This window comes from Hylobates moloch, unplaced genomic scaffold (genome assembly GCF_009828535.3).
Source record: "Hylobates moloch isolate HMO894 unplaced genomic scaffold, HMol_V3 SCAFFOLD_1, whole genome shotgun sequence".
Taxonomy (NCBI): Eukaryota; Metazoa; Chordata; class Mammalia; order Primates; family Hylobatidae; genus Hylobates; species Hylobates moloch.
The window spans coordinates 113,991,511-114,010,076 of record NW_026652276.1 but is presented as its reverse complement, the minus strand read 5'-3'; the positions used below and the strand labels follow the sequence as shown (position 1 = coordinate 114,010,076).

The window sequence follows — 18,566 nt, the reverse complement described above, 5'->3', positions numbered from 1 at the left end:
CTGTTCCTGTGTTAGTTTGCTGAGAATTATGGCCAGCTTCATCCATGTCCCTGCAAAGGACATGAACTCATTCTTTTTTTTTTTTTTTTTGAGACGGAGTCTCGCTTTGTCGCCCAGCCTGGAGTGCAGTGGCACGATCTCCATTCACTTCAAGCTCCGCCTCCCAGGTTCACGCCATTCTCCTGCCTCAGCCTCCTGAGTAGCTGGGACTACAGGAGCCCGCCACCACACCAGGCTAATTTTTTTTTTTTTTTTTTGTATTTTTAGTAGACAGGGTTTCACCGTGTCAGCCAGGATGGTCTCGATCTCCTGACCTCGTGATCCACCTGCCTCGGCCTCCCAAAGTGCTGGCATTACAGGCGTGAGCCACCACGCCTAGCCTTATTTTTTATTTTTTTTGAGATAGAGTTTCACTCTTGTTGCCCAGGCTGGAGTGCAATGCTCACTGCAACCTCCGCCTCCCAGGTTCAAGCGGTTCTCCTGCCTCAGCCTCCAGAGTAGCTGGGATTACAGGCATCTGCCATCACGCCCGGCTAATTTTTGTATTTTTAGTAGAGACAGGATTTCACCATGTTGGTCAGGCTGGTCTCGAACTCCTGACCTTATGATCTGCTCACCTTGGCCTCCCAAAGTGCTGGGACTACAGGCATGAGCCACTGTGCCCAGCCGAACTCATTCTTTTTTGTGGGAGATGCCTGATACTTTCATGCACCCTTCCAGGCTAAGCAGTCCCACAGCCCCACCTGTCGGAGACCTGGACAGTCTAAGATGCTTCCCTTTCATTCACCTACCCTGGCACCAGTTCTACCTTGGAACCTGTTATTTAATCCCTCACTGCTGTTACTCAGTCCTTTCCTGCACAACTCAGTTTGGGTCTTAGGACCAGTCTTTGAACTGTGGTCTCCCCACCTCTATCTAACATGTCCCCTTCCAGTCTGTTCTCTACAATCATGCAATCACTTTTATTAAAATGCAAATGCAATTGTATCACTCTTTAAAATGTTCAGCCACTATCACTTATAGTTACTTTCACCTATTTCTGAGTTCCACCACTGCTGAAAATGTTGCAGCAATCCTCATCTGCTTCCAGAAGTCCTGGTTATACTTTCATTCACTTTGTGGATTTTACATTCCCTTTCCTCTGCCTCAAATGCCCTTTCCACCCCATCATCTACTGTCCTGGAGACTCTTGCTTCAATGCTTACTTCTAGCACCATCTCATCTCTCCTGAGAAGTGACCTTCAGTTCACCCTCACCCATATCCTGTTTGCCATGGAGGCACCTGTGCATACCTCCCCAACTAGATTGATCCCTGAGGCAGGCAAGGCCTGTGATCATCCTGGAAACCCTGTGCTTACACAATACATCTATCAAGGCTGGGCGTGGTGGCTCAAGGCTGTAATCCCAGCACTTTGGCAGGCTGAGGCGGATGGGATCACCTGAGGTCAGGAGTTCAAGACCAGCCATGTCCAACATGGTGAAACTGTCTCTATCAAAAATACAAAAAATAGTAATAAAATTAAAAAAAAATTAGCTGTGCGTGGTGGCAGGCAGCTGTAATCCCAGCTATTTGGGAGGCTGAGGCAGGAGAATCGCTTGAACCCAGGAGGCAGAGGTTGCAGTGAGCCGAGATCACACCATTGTGCTCCAGCCTGGGCAACAGAGCGAGACTCCATCTGAAAACAAACATGTATCAGCTAAGATTGAAATATTCCCCTTTTGGCCAGTCACAGTGGCTCACGCCTGTAATCCCAGCACTTTGGGAGGCTGAGGCGGGGAGATCACCTGAGATAAGCGTTCGAGACCAGCCTGGCCAACATGGTGAAATATCGTCTCTACTAAAAATACAAAAAAAAAATTAGCTGGGCGTGGTGGTGCACTCCTGTAGTCCCAGCTACTCGAGGAGGCTGAGGCAGAATTGCTTGAACCCAGGAGCCGGAGGTTGCAGTCAGCCAAGATTGTGCCACTGCACTCCAACCTGGGCAACAGAGGGCGATTCCATCTCAAAAAAAAAAAAAAAAGAAAAAGAAATATTCTCCTATTTCTCTTTCTAGGGGCCAGAAAACAGAAATATACTGCTCAATGCTTAAGTCAAAATCTAAATTATCGTGGTATATTAATGAATAGCAACAAAACTCACTCTCCATCTCAAATGCATGTGGGAGAAGTCCTACAACTTAATGTGTCAGATTTTAGGAACTTAACACCTATTTAATCTAGCCTAGGATGTAAGAAAAGTGACACAGAATTGTAAAATTTTATTTTCCACGCATCAATATTCTTATTAACACAGCTTGATTGAAAGAATTCTGAACAGTGGCTGGTCATTACATGCAGTGGCTCATGCCTGTAATCCAAGCACTTTGAGAGGCCCAGGTGGGCAGATCACCTGAGGTCCGGAGTTCAAGACTAGCCTGACAAACATGGAGAAACCCCATCTCTACTAAAAATACAAAATTAGCCAGGCGTGGTGGCACATGCCTGTAATCCTAGCTACTCGGGAGGCTGAAGCAGAATCACTTGAACCTGGGAGGCGGAGGTTGTGGTGGGCCGAGATCATGCCATTGCACTCCAGCCTGGGTAACAAGAGCGAAACTCCAGCTCAAAAAAAAAAAAAAAAAAAAAAGACTTTCTTCCTTCAAAATAAAGGTTCTAAGATAAATTCAAAATTCCTTTGAATGAAAAAAAAGGAAACCGGCTGGGCACAGTGGCTCAGGCCTGTAATCCCAGCACTTTGTTAGGCCAAGATGGGCAGATTGCTCCCAGGAGTCCGAGACCAGCCTGGGCAACACAGGGAGACCCTGTCTCTACAAAATTTACAAAAAATCAGCCAAGTGTAGTGGTATGTTCCTGTGTTCCCAGCTACTCAGAAGGCTGGGGTGGAAAGATGCTGGGGCCAGGGAGGTCGAGGCTGCAGTGAGCCAAGATCATACCACTGCACTCCAGCCCGGGCAACAAAGCAAGACCCTGTCTCAAAAAACAAAAATAAAACCTAAAACAGTGAGCTTGCCGAGCACAGTGGCTCACGCCTGTAATCCCAGCACTTTGAGAGGCCGAGGCAGGCGGATCACGAGGTCAGGAGATCAAGACCATCCTGGCTAACACGGTGAAACCTTGTCTCTACTAAAAATACAAAAAGAAAAAAAAAAAATTAGCCAGGCATGGTGGCAGGCGCCTGTAGTCCGAGCTACTCGGGAGGCTGAGGCAGGAGAATGGCGTGAACCCGGGAGGCAGGAGAATGGCGTGAACCCGGGAGGCGGAGCTTGCAGTGAGCCAAGATCGCACCACTGCACTCCAGCCTGGGTGACAGAGCGAGACTCCATCTCAAAAACAAAACAAAACAAAACAAAACACAGTGAGCTTACAAAATGCAACAGACTGCTAGGCACACTTAGTGTAACGTGGAAGTATGTTCACTGAAATGATGAAAATTTGAAACATGACCATAAACCTTTATGAAAAACCATAGTATGCCCTTTACTTCATTTGCTTTTAGCTATTTCATAAACACCACAGAGAAACTGGACACGATTTGTGATGAAACTTAGAAAAATTTCTTTTTCCATAACATAAACATGTCAGTTTTTCCCTTTAGATCCTTCTTCCACTCCCGCTTCACTGTGCTGAAGAGATATTGAGTTCTTCCAGATTTTTGCTTAGCTGGGTGGTTTCCGAACTCAGCGGACTCTCCAGGTAGGTAGTTCCTGCACAGGGCTTTCCTGTCACTGGATCTATGACTTTTCCAACTTTGAAAACGATCTCAGCCAGTTCATGTTTCACATGCTTTGCTCGTGGAACAGGTAAAGCTCTGAGAAGCACAATATCCCCAACTGTGCACTGCTGAAGGGCATCGTGAGCAAAGTAGGTTTTCCGCTTATTAAAATACTGTTGAGAGAGGGAGAGAAGCAAATCAGTAGTTCCCATCTGTGACCTGGTAATGTAATACGTAATATGAAAAAGTAATGCACAGAAAACAAGCCAGGACTTAGGAAAAGATAAGATACTTAAGGAGGCTTCTAGTACAAAAATTAGAGCCTGAGTGATACAGTGAGACCCCTTCTCTAACAACAAAAAAAAAATTGCCAGGCATGGTGACATGCCTCTAGCCCTAGCCACCTAGGAGGCTGAGACAGGATGACAGCTTGAGCCCAGGAGTTTGAGGATGCAGTGAGCCAGAATCATGCCACCGTACTCTAGCCTGGGCAACAGATATCCTGTCTCAGAAACAAACCCCACAAAATTAGCTGCTTACTTTTTAGAAAACAGGATGACGTTTCCAGAACTGATCTTCTCCCCAAGCTCTCCAGGCCATTCCCTTCAGCACCCTTGCTCTACCAGTTACCATCTCTTCCTATACGGTTTACATTCTTCCTTCCCACTGGAGCCTTCCCTCTAGCCTAAAAGCATGCTACCCTCACCACTAGCTGTGAGTCACTTAACTACTCCAAGCTCAGTGTTTTCCACGATAAGATGAGGCTCCAGTACCTGTACTTCTAAAGTTATCAAGACAATTCAACGTTATAATATACATCAAGCACTTAGCTCTATGCTTGGCTCAAAGTATCACAAATAAACTACAAATGGTAAGTAGAATCACCTATTATACTGATTGATTGACAGAGTTTCGCTCTTGTTGCCCAGGCTGGAGTGCAATGGCACGATCTCGGCTCACTGCAACCTCCGCCTCCCAGATTCATGAGATTCTCCTGCCTCAGCCTCCCACGTAGCTGGAATTACAGGTGCCTGCCACCATGCCCGGCTAATTTTTTGTATTTTTTTTAGTAGAGATGGGGTTTCACCATGTTGGCCAGGCTGGTCCCGAACTCCTGACGTCAGTTGATCCACCTGCCTCGACCTCCCAAAGTGCTGGGATTATAGGCATGAGCCACCGCGCCCAGCCTAGAATCACCTATTCTTTATAACAACCCTGCTGCAGCAGGTATTCCCATTTTACATATGAGAAAAACAAGTTCAGGGAGGTTAAGCCATGTGTGTAGCTGGTAAACAAGAGTCAGTATTCAAACTAAGGTTTCCCAAAGGTCAAGGATCATGCAGTCACTCTTCAGCTTGCTCCTGTGTTTCTAATCCTTGATAATGAACAGCATTGCTACCCACCTGTGTGCCGAACTTTGGATATGAAACCATCCTTGGCACCTATCCGTCCCCTGGGCACAGCAAACAAATCAATGACTCTGTCCTTTCTTCCTGAAATATTTTTTCCACTCCATCCCCACTACATCAACTTTAGTTCAGGTCCTTATTTCCATCCTAGACTTTTGCAGCAGCCTCTTTGCCCATTCCCTTACCTCCAGTCTTCATCCCTACCCGTGTTTCCAAGCCTGTCTTTGGGTTCAAGCAGGGATCCCCAACCCCCAGGGCAGCAGACTGATACCATTCAGCGGCCTGTTAGGAACAGGGCCGCACAGCAGGAGGTGAGCGGCGTTGAGCCAGCATGAGTATTACCGCCTGCACTCCACCTCCTGTCAGATCAGCAGCAGCATTAGATTCCCACAGGAGCACAAACCCTATTGTGAATTGTGTATGGGAGGGGTCTAGGTTGTGTGCTCCTTATGAGAATCTAACTAACGCCTGATGATCCTGATGATCTGAAGTGGAACAGTTTCATCCTCCCCCCACCCCTCCTCTGTGGAAAAATTGTCTTCCATGAAACTGGTCCCTGGTGCCAAAAAGGTTGAGGACTGCTGGCTTAGAGGATGAAATCTAGCTACTCGGGAAGCTAATGCATAAGAATTGGTTGAACCAGGAGGCTGCAGTGAGCTGAGATGGCACCACTGAACTCCAGCCTGGGTGACAGACTGAGACTCTGTCTCAAGAAAAAAAAAGGATGAAATCTAAAACACAAAAGACCCTTCACAGTCTAGCCCAACTGTCCTTGTCATTCATTTAAGAATGCCTACAAAATGCTAAGTTCTAGGCTCAATGTTGCCAAACCACTGTATGTTCCTGTAGAATGTCATGCCCTATCATGGCTAAATGAACTTCCACAAACCACTCATCATAGCTGAAATGACTTCCCCCAACTCAGTCCTCTGGATGAAATCATTTTCTTTTTTTGAGATGGAGTTTCGCTCTTGTCACCCAGGCTGGAGTGCAATAGCATGATCTCAGCTCACTGCAACCTCTGCCTCCCAAGTTCAAATGATTCTCCTGCCTCAGCCTCCTGAGTAGCTGGGATTACAGGCATCTGGCACCACGTCTGGCCATTTTTTGTATTTTTAGTACAGACAGGGTTTTGCCATGTTGGCCAGGCTGCCAGGCTGGTCTCGAACTCCTGACCTCAGGTGATCTGCCTGCCTCGGCCTCCCAAAGTGCTGGGATTACAGGCGTGAGCCACTGTGCCCGGCTGGATAAAATCCGTTTTGAGATTCAGCTAAAATGTCCCTTAATCAAGGTTGCTCTCCTACAGCACCCATAGAGGAAAGAATGAGATGCCCTGCTCTCTGCTCCCACAGTACTGTTTTTTGTTGTTGTTGTTGTTGTTTTTTTTTTTTTTTTTTTAAAGGCGGAGTTTTGCTCTTGTCCAGGATAGAGTGCAATGGTACAATTGTGGCTCATTGCAACCTCCGCCTCCCGGCTTCAAGCGATTCTCCTGCCTCAGCCTCCAGAGTAGCTAGGATTACAGGTGCGCACCACCATACCCAGCTAATTTTTGTATTTTTAGTAGAGACGGGGTTTTACCATGTTGGCCAGGCTGGTCTCGAACTCCCGATCTCAGGTGATCCAACCGCCTCGGCCTCCCGAAGTGCTGGGATTACAGGTGTGAGCCACCTCATCTGGCCAGTACTTTGCAAACCGAATGACTACAACAGTTAGAGTGGATTGACATTAACTCTGTTTTCTTGGAATGTGTGAACTGTGTTATACCCACAGACCAGCAGAATGCCTGGCTCAAAGCAGATGAGAGACAAGACATCTTTACTGAGAGAGAAATGCTTTTTTGCTCACAACCCAGGACATGGTGGTGATTTACCAAAGCCACCCCGAAACAAGAATGTTTCTCACCTTTAATAAATAGGGATCCAGAACAAGCCTGGTCACTCTTACTTTAGCAGTCTTTTGCATTTTTGTCCCAATCACCTTCCCCACAATCCATTTGGCATGGACTGATGAACGAACTACGGACATTACGTGGCTTTGGTCACCTGAAAAGCAAATTCCAAAGTCTCATATTCTGGTGGTTATGATGCCAAATGAATTTTGTCACAAGAACTGTCCAAGTTAGTCCAGAAACAGTTTTTTTCTTTTTTTTTTCGTTCCCCTCTCCATTTTTTTTTTTTTTTTTTTTTAGACGGAGTCTCTCTCTGTCGCCCACGCTGGAGTGCGGTGGCGCGATCTCGGCTCACTGCAAACGCCGCCTCCCGGGTTCACACCATTCTCCTGCCTCAGCCTCCCGAGTAGCTGGGACTACAGGCGCCCGCCACAACGCCCGGCTAATTTTTTTGTATTTTAATAGAGACAGGGTTTCACCGTGTTAGCCAGGATGGTTTTGATCTCCTGACCTTGTGATCCGCCCGCCTCGGCCTCCCCGAGTGCTAGGATTACAGGTGTGAGCCACCGCGCCCGGCTATATTTATTTTTCTTGAGATGGAGTTTGGTTCTTTCGCCCAGGCTGGAGTAAAGTGGCGCGATCTCGGCTCACTGCAACCTCCGCCTCCCGGGTTCAAGCGATTCTTCTCCCTCAGCCTCCCGAGTAGCCAGGACTACAGGCCCGCGCCACCACGCCCGGCTAATTTTTGTATTTTTAGTAAAGATGGGGTTTCGCCATGTTGGCCAGACTGGTCTCGAACTCCTGACCTCAGGTGATCCGCCCGCCTCAGCCTCCCAAAGTGCTGGGATTAAGAGGCGTGAGCCGCCGCGCCCGGCTCGAATCACCATTTTAGAGATGCTTACATGTTCCCCATTACCCAACCTCTCATCTTTACAGCGCTTACAAAGCGGTAACTTTAACCGCCAAGCCTCACGTTCCCCTTCTGCAAAATGGGCGGGCCTATTTCGCAGGAGTGCTTTGAGAATTTGACCCACAGAACGCTCAATACCACGGACAAACGCTGGCCGTTACTGGTCCCTTATCTCTCTCCACCCCGCTGGGCCGCCTCTCCCCACAGGCTCAGTGCCCAGGTAGCACTCAGCAGGGCCGCCGCGGTGTCCCCCTCCCCGCCCCAGCGACGGATGACTTGGGCTGCTTTTGAGATCAGTTCATAAGCCATTCCACCAGGCTTCGGATAGGTTGGGGTGATTCGTGCCCTCGCCCCGGACAACCCCGAGGTCAGACGAAGCGATTCGCTCTCAGGGCTCTCATGCGAGGGTGCCTCGGATCCCCAGCAAATCCTCCCCCGGCAGCAACACTCCGGAGCCCGCGCTCACCTCCACCACGGGACTCACCTCCGCCACGGGACTCACCTCCGCCAAGACTGTGCAGCCACCTGCCCCGGGGAGCGCCGGTCGCAGCAGGATGGCGTCACGCCGTACGCATTGGCTCCGTCCCACACTGCGCCTCTCGTAGGCCGTGCGACTCCTTAGCCGTGGGCGGAGTTAAGGCAGGAACCCGCTCACTCTCCCTTAAAGGGACCCGCGGCGGTGGCGGGGCGGAGGGCGCTGACCTCTCCTTTCCTAACGCGCGTAGCTAGTGGACAGTGGCGCAGGAGGTTTCGGACTTTTCTTTCATTCTTTTGTTTTCTTTCTTTCTTTTTTTTTTTTTTAGACGAAGTCTCGCTCTGTCGCCCAGGCTGGTGTGCTGTGGCGCGATCTCTGCTCACTGCAACCTCCGCCTCCCGGGTTCAAGGGATTCGCCTGCCTCAGCCTCCCAAGTAGCTGGGATTACAGATTACAGGCACGCGCCACCACGCCCAGCTAATTTTTGTATTTTTTGTAGAGACGGGGTTTCGCCACGTTGGCCACGCTGGTCTCGAACTCCTGAGCACAGGTGATCCGCCCGACTTGGCCCCGCAAAGTGCTGGGATTACAGGTTGAGCAACCACGCCCGGCCTCTTTTTTTGTTTGTTTTTTGTTTCTGTTTTGTTGTTGTTGTTGTTGAAGATAGTGTCTTGCTCTGTTGCCCAAGCTGAAGTGCAATGGCGGCGTGAACATGGCTTACTGCAACTTGACCTCCTGGACTCAAGCGATCCTCCTACCTCAGCCTCCCGAGTATCTGGGACCACAGGCGCGCCACCATGCCTGGCCAGTATTTGCATTTTTTGTAGATAGGGGCTCGCTGTATTCTCCAGGATGGTCTCTTAACTCCTGAGCTCAAGTGATCTGCCTGTCTTGGCCTCCTGAAGTGCTGGGATTACAGGCGTGAGCCACCCTGCCCAGCCAGCGCAGAGAAATTTCTACCTTACCTTGCTTTCCTGCTTCCTTTCTCCTTTCCATCCTTTAAATTGTCTCTCCTCTCTTCTCTATTGTATTCTGTAATTATTTCATTCTGGAAATCTTTAATTTTTTTTTTTTTGACGGATTCTTGCTCCGTCTCCCAGGCTGGAGTGCAGTGGGGAGATCTCGGCTTACTGCAAGCTCCCCCTCCTGGGTTCACGCTATTCTCCTGCCTCAACCTCCTGAGTAGCTGGGACTACAGGCACCCACCACCACGCCCGGCTAATTTTATGTATTTTTAGTAGAGACGGAGTTTCGCCGTGTTAGCCAGGATGGTCTCAATCTCATGACCTCGTGTTCCACCCGCCTCGGCCTCCCAAAGTGCTGGATTACAGGGGTGAGCCACTGCGCCTGGCCTAAAAATTTTTTTATTACTTTTTTTTGAGTAGCCGGGATTATAGGTGTGGGTCACCATGCCCAGCTAATTTTTGCACTTTCAGTAGAAATGGGATTTTACCATGTTGGCCAGGCTGGTGTCGAACTCCTGGCCTCAAGCAGTCCACCTGCCTCGGACTCCCAAAGTGCTGGGATTACAGGCAGGAGCCACTGCGCCTGGCTGTTTATTTAATTTTCTATGGATGGTGTCTTTGAATGATAAATTTTGTTCCCTTTTGTATTAAAATGTTTAGCTTTACTTTGGGAGGCTGAGGTGAGTGGATTGCTTGAGCCCAGGAGTTCCATATCAACCTGGGCAACATGGTGAAACATACAAAAAAATATGAAAATTAGGCTGGGCGCGCTGGCTCACGCCTGTAATCCCAGCACTTTAGGAGGCTGAGGTGGATGGATCACCGGAGGACAGGAATTCAAGACCAGCCTGGCCAACATGGCGAGACCCTGTCTCCACTAAAAAAAAATGCAAAAATTAGCCGTGCGCAGTGGTGTGCACCTGTAGTCCCAGCTACTCGGGAGACTGAGGCAGGAGAATCGCTTGAACCAGGAGGTGGAGGTTGCAGTGAGCCAAGATCCCACCACTGCACTCCAGCCTGGGTGATAGAGTGAGACTCCATTTTAACCACACACACAAAAAAAATTATCCAGCGTTGGTGGTGGCACAAGCCTGTAGTTCCAGCTACTCAGGAGGCTGAGGTAGGAGGATCACTTGAGCCCAGAAGGTTGAGGCTGTAGTGAGCCATGCTCATGCCACTGCACTCCATACTGGGTGACAGAGTGAGACTCTGTCTCAAAAAATAAAAAAAGTTTTGCTTTCACATTTCTCCTAGCTGAAATGTTAGAATTATGTAATGTAGGTGTTCATCTAATTATCTGATCCTGAATATAAAAGTACCACACACGGACCCAAGAAATATCCATCTTTCTTACCATACTGGGAGGCTGAGATCTATCTGGAAACATTTTGGTACTCATTGGCAGGTATTATTATTATTATTATTATTATTATTTTGAGTCTCATGCTGTCACCTAGGCTGGAGTGTAGTGGTGCGATCCTGGCTCACCCCAACCTCCGCCTTATGGGTTCAAGCAATTCTCTTGTCTCAGCCTCCTGAGTAGCTGGAATTACAGGCTCCTGCCACCACATCCAGCTAATTTTTGTACTTTTAGTAGAGGTGGGGTTTTACCATGTTGGCCAGGCTGGTATCGAACTCCTGACCTCAGGTGATCTGCCTGCCTCTGCCTCCCAAAGTGTTGGGATTACAGGTGAGAGCCACTGTGCCCGGCCTATTATTATTATTATTATTATTATTATTATTATTATTATTATTTTCGTGACAGAGTTTTGCTCTTGTTGCCCAGGCTGGAGTGCAATGGCACGATCTTGGCTCACTGCAACCTCCACCTCCCGAGTTCAAGCGATTCTCCTGCCTCAGCTCTCGAGTAGCTGGGATTACAGGCATGGGCCACCAAGCCTGCCTAATTTTGTATTTTTAGTAAAGATGGGGTTTCTCCATGTTGGTCAGGCTGATCTGGAACTCCCGACCTCAGGTGATCCGCCCACCTCGGCTTCCCAAACTGCTGGGATTACAGGCATGAGCCACCATGCCTGGCCTATTATTGAGATGGAGTTTTTGCTTTGTTGCCCAGGCTGGAGTGCAATGGCACGATCTCAGCTCACTTCAACCTCCGCCTCCCGGGTTCAAGCCATTCTCCTGCCTCAGGCTCCCGAGTAGCTGGGATTACAGGCGCGCACCAACACGGCCAGCTAATTTTTGTATTTTTAATAGCCACGAGGTTTCATCATGTACGCCAGGCTTGCCTCGAACCCCTGACCTTGTGATCCACGTGCCTCAGCCTCACGAAGTACTGGGATTACAGGTGTGAGCCACCATGCTTGGCCCACTCTGGGCTAATTAAAAAAAGTGTTTTGTAGAGATGAGGTCTTCCAATGTTGCCCAGGCTGGTCTTGAACCAGACCTGCGCTCAAATGATCCTCTTGCCTCGGCTTCCCAAGTGTTGTGATTGCAGGCATGAGCTACTGCACTCAGCCTCTTTATAGCTTTAATAAAATTGATCTAGGATCTAATCAAGAATGACGCATTACATTGAGTTGTCATCCTTCAGTCTCCTTGACTCTAGAGCAATCCCTCTGCCTCCTTTTTTTCTTTCATGACACTGACATTTTAAGAGTCCTGGCCAATTGTTTTGCCAACTGTCTTTCAATTTGGTTTTGATAGTCTCCTCATGGTTGAAATCAGGTTAATATTCTTGGCAGGAATATTACATGTGATGTGTCTTTTTTTTTTTTTTTTTTTTTTTGAGACAGAGTCTCACTCTGTGCCCAGGCTAGAGTGCAGTGGTGCAATCATGGCTCACTGAAGCCTCGACCTCATGGGCTCAAGTGATCCTCCCACTTCAGCCTCCCAAGTAGCTGGGACCACAGGTGTGTGCCACCATGCCTGGCTATTTCTTTTTTTATTTTTCTTTTGTAGAGATTGGGTCTAGCTATGTTGATCAGGCTGGTTTCAAACACCCGGCTTCATGCGATTCTCCCACCTCAGCCTCCCAAAGTGCTGGGATTACATGCGTGAGTCACTGCACCCTGCCCTTTTTCAGAGCATCATATCCAGAGGTACATGCAGTGTGTCCCACTTTTGATATCAAAATTTGGTATTTGGTTGACATAGTGTCTGCCAGATTTCTCCACTGTAATTCTCATTGTAATTAATAAGTAATTGCTGAGATGATTTTGAAACTGTGTGAATATCCTGCTTTTGAAACAAATTTCAGACAAAAAAATGTAGCATCCATTGATGATTGTTTCCTCAAGTAATTATTACTATGGTGGTTACAAAATGGTGATTTTTCTCCATCCTATTGTGAGAAACAAATTCGCCCATCCAAACCCAAAGAATGGACTCAGAGACCCAGAGAACAGCGAAAATGAGATTTTTAATGACGGCCTTGCAAGATCGGGTGTCTTGCAGCAGACACACCCAGCACAGTTTCAACAAGCAATTTCTCCCCTAGTGCGCAGGTCGCTCCCCCGGTTCCTCATAGGCTGAGTACTATGGGGGTCACAATCTTCCTGGACGTCGCCTATTGTTAGGCAGGGGCTTCAAGTATGTTCTTTGGGGTCTTTCTGCTGCATTTTATTGTTTTATTGTAGCCCACCATGCATTGTGACTGTCTCAGGACTCTTCAAACTTTTTTTTTTTGGAGACAGAATCTTGCTCTGTCACCCAGGCTGGAGTGCAGTGGTGTGATCTCGGCTCACTGCAGCCTCTGCCTCCTGGGTTCAAGTGATTCTCGTGCCTTAGCCTCCCAAGTAGCTGAGACTACAGGAGCCTGCCACTATGCCCGGCTAATTTTTTTTTTTTTTTTTTTGTATTTTTTGTAGAGATGGGGTTTCACCATGTTAGCCAGTCTGGTCTTGAACTCCTGACCTCAGGTGATCCACCTGCCTCAGCCTTCCAAAGTGCTGGGATTACAGATGTGAGCCACCGTGCCCAGCCTCCTCTTCAAACATTGGACTTATAGCCCTAGTGGCTGCACTTAGCTTATAAGAAAGGGTACAATTATCTATGTTGCAAGCTAGCCTAAACCAAATTCTCAGTGGGGTGGGGAGGGAGTAGTTGAGGGGGCCCTAACTGATAGGTGCCTGGCCGCTGGGTGAAAGGGAAGACAGGAAAGAGGAGGGCAGTGACTCAGTACACTCTGCTTCTTTATCTCATCATTTCCATGTAGCATGCTTAAAACTAAGGCACTTAGAATTGAAAATAAACCATCACATATAGGTTATTTCCTACACTATTATATTTTTAGTTGGCATTCTTTTGTAAAAAAAATAGCTTTCCTTTTTCCCTACATCACATTTAAAAATTTAATTGCATTTGGGAAGCCGAGGCAGGCAGATCACTAGAGGGTCAGGAGTTCGAGACCAGCCTGTCCAACATGGTGAAACCCTGTCTCTACTAAAAATACAAAAATTAGCCGGGCGTGGTGGCATGTGCCTGTAATCCCACCTACTCAGGAGGCTGAGGCAGGAGAATTGCTTGAACTGGGCAGGTGGAGGTTGCGGTGAGCTGAGACCATGCCACTGCACTCCAGCTTGGTGACAGAGTGAGACTCTGTCTCAAAAAAAAAAAGCGATATAAAATGCATATATAGGCCAGGCATGGTGGCTCAGTGCTGTAATCCCAGCACTTTGAGAGGCTGAGGTGGGCAGATCATCTGAGGTCAGGAGTTCGAGACCAGTGTGGCCAACATGGTGAAACCCCATCTCTACCAAAAATACAAAAATTAGCTGGGCATGGTGGTGCACGCCTGTAATTGTAGCTACTCAGGAGGCTGAGGCAGGAGAATCTCTTGAACCCAGGAGGGAGCAGTTGCAGTGAGCTGAGATTGCATCACTGCACTCCAGCCTGGGCAACAGAGCAAGACTCCGTCTCAAAATAAAAAAAAAGTAAATAAATTTAAAAAATGCGTAAGTTTTTTCTTTCTTTCTTTCTTTTTTTGATACAGGGTCTTGATCTGTCGCCCAGGCTAGAGTGCAGTGGCTCAAACTTGGCTCACTGCAACCTCCTCCTGGGCTCAAGGGATCCTCCCACCTCAGCCTCCAGAGTAGCTAGGACTACAAGCATGTACCTCCACGCCCAGCTAATTTTTGTATTTTTTGTAGAGATGGGGTTTTGCCATGTTGCCCAGGCTGATCTCAAACGCGGGCTCAAGCAATCTACCCACCTCGGCTTCCCAAAGTGTTGGGATTACAGGTGTGAGCCACCGTGCCTGGCCCTAAAGTTCTCTCTTGCTCCTTCCTCGTCAACTGATCTTCTCCAGAAGCAAACACTGGTCTAATTTCTACCACCATACATCAATATTGCCTATTCTAGAGCTTCCTATAAATGGAATCATACAGTATCTATTAAGTCTGGCTTCTTTCCCTCAGTATATTGTTTCTGAGATTTTCAGGCTTTTGCACTCACACCTTTTAAAAATTTAACTTTTTTTTGTTATCTGTATGAAGTTATGGATTTTAAAATATAATCTTTTAGTCCTGTTACTCATTTTGAGTTCAAATTGTTCTCAAATTCTACTAGCATATTTGGGATTAAGAAAAAAAAAAAACATTGTTCTAAAATTGGCCGGTGGGAGTTTTTTTTTTTTTTTGAGACAGAGTCTGGCTTTGTCGCCCAGGCTGGAGTGCAATGGCGCAATCTCGGCTCACTGCAACCTCCACCTCCCAAGTACAAGTGATTCTCCTGCCTTAGCCTTCCAAGTAGCTGGGTTACAGACACCTGCCACCACTCCCGGCTAATTTTTGTATTTTTAGCAGAGACAGGGTTTCACCATGTTGGCCAGGCTGGTCTCGAATTCCTGATCTCAGGTGATCTGCCCACCTTGGCCTCCCAAAGTGCTGGAATTATAGGCGTGAGCCACTGCGTCTGGCCAGGTGGGAGCCTCTTTAAGCTGAGGGCTGCATCCTCTTCTCTTGTATCCATCAGTTTTTGTTTATTTCCTTACTTTCTGGCACAAACGTATGATCCAGGTTTCCTTCCTTCCTTCCTTCCTTCCTCCCTCCTTCCCTTTCCTCCTTCCCTCCTCCCTCCTTCCCTTTCCTCCTTCCCTCCTCCCTCCTTCCCTTTCCTCCTTCCCTCCTCCCTCCTCCCTCCCCTTCCCTTCCCTTCCTTTCTTTCGAGACAGGGTCTCTCTCTGTCACCCAGGCTAGAGCGCAATGGCATGATTTCGGCTCACTGCAACCTCTGCCTCCCGGGTTCAAGCGATTCTTCTGCCTCAACCTCCCAAGTAGCTCGGATTACAGGCGTGCACCACCATGCCCAGCTAATTTTTATATTTTTAGTAGAGATGGGGTTTCACATGTTGGCCAGGCTGGTCTCGAACTCCTGGCATTAAGTGATCCAATCACTTTGGCCTTTCAAAGTGTTGGAATTACAGGCGTGAGCCACCGTGCCCGGCCTAAAAGTGTCTTTTTTTTTTTTTTTTTTTTGAGACAGGGTCTCACTCTTGTCTCCCAGGCTGGAGTGCAGTGGCATGATCTTGTCTCACTGCAACCTCTGCCTCCTGGGTTTAAGGGATTCTCCTGCCTCAGCCTCCTGAGTAGCTGGGACTACAGGCATCTGGCACCATGTCCAGCTAATTTTTTTTATTTTTAGTAGAGATGGGATTTCACCATGTTGGCCAGGCTGTTCTTGAACTCTTGGCCTCAAGTGATCCACCTACTTCGGACTCCCAAAGTTCTGGGATTACAGGCATGAGCCACTGTGCCTGGCTGGTCCAGATTTACCTATACTTTCCCTGACCAGTTATTGTATCAGAAGTTTTTCAAAAGAAATATGGGAGTAGTACTTAGCAACAAAGCTCTGAGTGCTAGGTGAGCAACTTGCTACTGGGATTTTCCTGCCTGTAGGCTATTTCAGCAGATGTAGCTATCGATATACTGAAACACACACATGCACACACACACCCCTACCTTTAAACACCAGTGGGTTTCTTTCTTTCTTTTTTGGGATGGAGTCTGTCTCTGTTGCCCAGGCTGGAATGCAGTGGCGCGATGTCGGCTCACTGCAAGCTCCGCCTCCCAGGTTCACGCCATTCTCCTGCCTCAGCCTCCCGGGTAGCTGGGACTACAGGCGCCCGCCACCACGCCCGGCTAATTTTTTTTGTATTTTTAGTAGCGACGGAGTTTCACTGCGTTAGCCAGGATGGTCTCCATCTCCTGACCTAATGATCTGCCCGCCTTAGCCTCCCAAAGTGTTGGGATTACAGGCATGAGCCACCGTGCCTGGCCTTCATTTTTATATGTTTGTATACAATTTTGTATTCGAGGATAGGAAAAACCCTATCCTTTTAATCTTATTTTTTGAATGTGTAAATCATTAAAATGGTTCAAAAATTAAAACTTTAAGGCTGGGCGCAGTGGCTCACGCCAATCCCAGCCCTTTGGGAGGCCGAGGCATGTGGATCACCTGAGGCCAGGAGTTCGAGATCAGCCTGTGGCAACATGGTGAAACTCCATCCCTACTAAAAATACAAAAATTAGCTGGGCATAGTGAAACACGCCTGTAATCCCACCTACTCAGGAGGCTAAGGCAGGAGAATCGCTTGAACCTGGAAGGTGGAGGTTGCAGTGAGCAGAGATGATGGTGCCAGTGCACTCCAGCCTGGGTGATGGAGTGAGACTCTGTCTCAAAAAAAAAAAAAGGGGGGAAGGGAAGGGGAGGGGAGGGGAGGGGAGAAGGAAGGACTAAAACTTTAAAAAGATACAAGTAGAGAAATTTCATTTCGTTCCCAAACTTTTTGATCTTGTTCTTGTTTCCCATAGGTAACTAATTCGTTAGTTTTTGGTTTGGCCTGCTTATATTTCTTTTTGCAAAGATTGTATACATTCTTTCTTACAAAAGTAACATTCTATGTAGACTGCTTTGTATTTGCCCTTTTCACTTAACATATCCTGGAAGAATCGCTCCAAATCAGCTTCTGGAATGGACTGAACATGCTGATCTTTCTTTTCAGTTGCACAGAACTTTACTATGTGAATGTACAATAGTCTTTTTTTTTTTTTTTTTTTTTTGAGACAGAGTCTCACTCTGTCACTGAGGCTGGAGTGCAGTGGGGTGATCTTCACTCACTGCAACCTCTGCATCCTGGGTTCAAGTGATTCTCCTCCCTCAGCCTCCCCAGTTGCTGGGATCACAGGCACTCGTCACCATACCCGGCTAATTTTTGTATTGTTAGTAGAGACAGGGTTTCATCCTGTTGGCCAGGCTGCTCTTGAACTCCTGGTCTCAAATCACCTCCCAAAGTGCTGGGATTACAGGCGTGAGCCGCTGCACCCAGCCTTATTCATTATTGACACCAAAAATATATATTTTTTCTTACTAGGTATGGGCATATGTACACACACACATATATATGTATGTGTATATAGATTTGTTCCTCTTTAATCAAGAAATAATAAACACTGGGGTGCTAGGCAAGCCAAGTAATCTTGGAAAAAGTTACTTCAACAAAGTAGGAAGATGGTCTAACAGTTCACTGGCTCTAATGATTACATACAATAATAACAAAGGAGCAGCAGGATTCAACAGTGTGTTTCAAAATGATTAAGCAGCCAAATGTTCTACAATGAAAAGCTGACTACAAAAACTGTACTCTTCACGAAGAAGGAGCTGGATGGCCTTTTAATTATACAAATAAGGAATATAAAGGCTTTGGAATAATGCTAGCTAAAAAGATCATTATGTCCTGTCATAAAAATGACCAGACAATGGCTAGATGCTTTTGGGAAAGTTCAAGTCTCAAAAATTTAAAGTTTATACAAAAGGTCTTAAAATGTCCCACAACATTACACGTGATATTTTGTTATAAAAGGAGACCAAATAAGAGTTATCTCATCGATGCAAGGTCTTATGGATGACGTGACCAAGGATGAGGCATTGCTATGCATATGCTACAATTTAGTTTGAGAGAGTATTATTATTTTGGGTCTGGTAAGATTGGCAGGCAGATCACAAGGTCGGGAGTTGGAGACCAGCCTGGCCAATATGGTGAAACCCCATCTCTATTAAAAATACAAAAAAAAAAAAATTAGCTGGGCGTGGTGGTGCATGCTTGTAATCGCAGCTACTAGGGAGGCTGAAGCAGGAGAATTGCTTGAACCCAGGAGGCGGAGGTTGCAGTGAGCTGAGATCACGCCACTGCACTCCAGCCTGGGCAACAGAGCAAGACTCTGTCTCAAAAAAAAAAAAAAAAAAAAAAGG

At 47.3% G+C, this 18,566-nt stretch overlaps 1 protein-coding gene across 3 annotated transcripts; it reads right to left on the bottom strand.

Moving 5' to 3' along the window:
• Positions 1 to 2,243: 2,243 nt before the first annotated feature.
• Positions 2,244 to 8,552, bottom strand: MRPS17 (mitochondrial ribosomal protein S17). Of its 3 annotated transcripts, none has more exons than XM_032757991.2 (3): positions 8,422 to 8,552; positions 7,024 to 7,163; positions 2,244 to 3,885 (listed from the first exon to the last, which is right to left on the bottom strand). In XM_032757991.2, exons 2-3 carry the CDS (start codon positions 7,144 to 7,146, stop codon positions 3,616 to 3,618), a joined length of 393 nt encoding a protein of 130 aa, XP_032613882.1. In that variant the 5' UTR covers positions 7,147 to 7,163; positions 8,422 to 8,552; the 3' UTR covers positions 2,244 to 3,615. The 3 variants fall into 3 exon arrangements, with proteins under 3 accessions (XP_032613882.1, XP_032613883.1, XP_058300643.1); XM_032757992.2 differs by having other exon boundaries at positions 8,404 to 8,486; XM_058444660.1 differs by lacking the exon at positions 8,422 to 8,552 and adding an exon at positions 8,386 to 8,408.
• Positions 8,553 to 18,566: the final 10,014 nt, after the last annotated feature.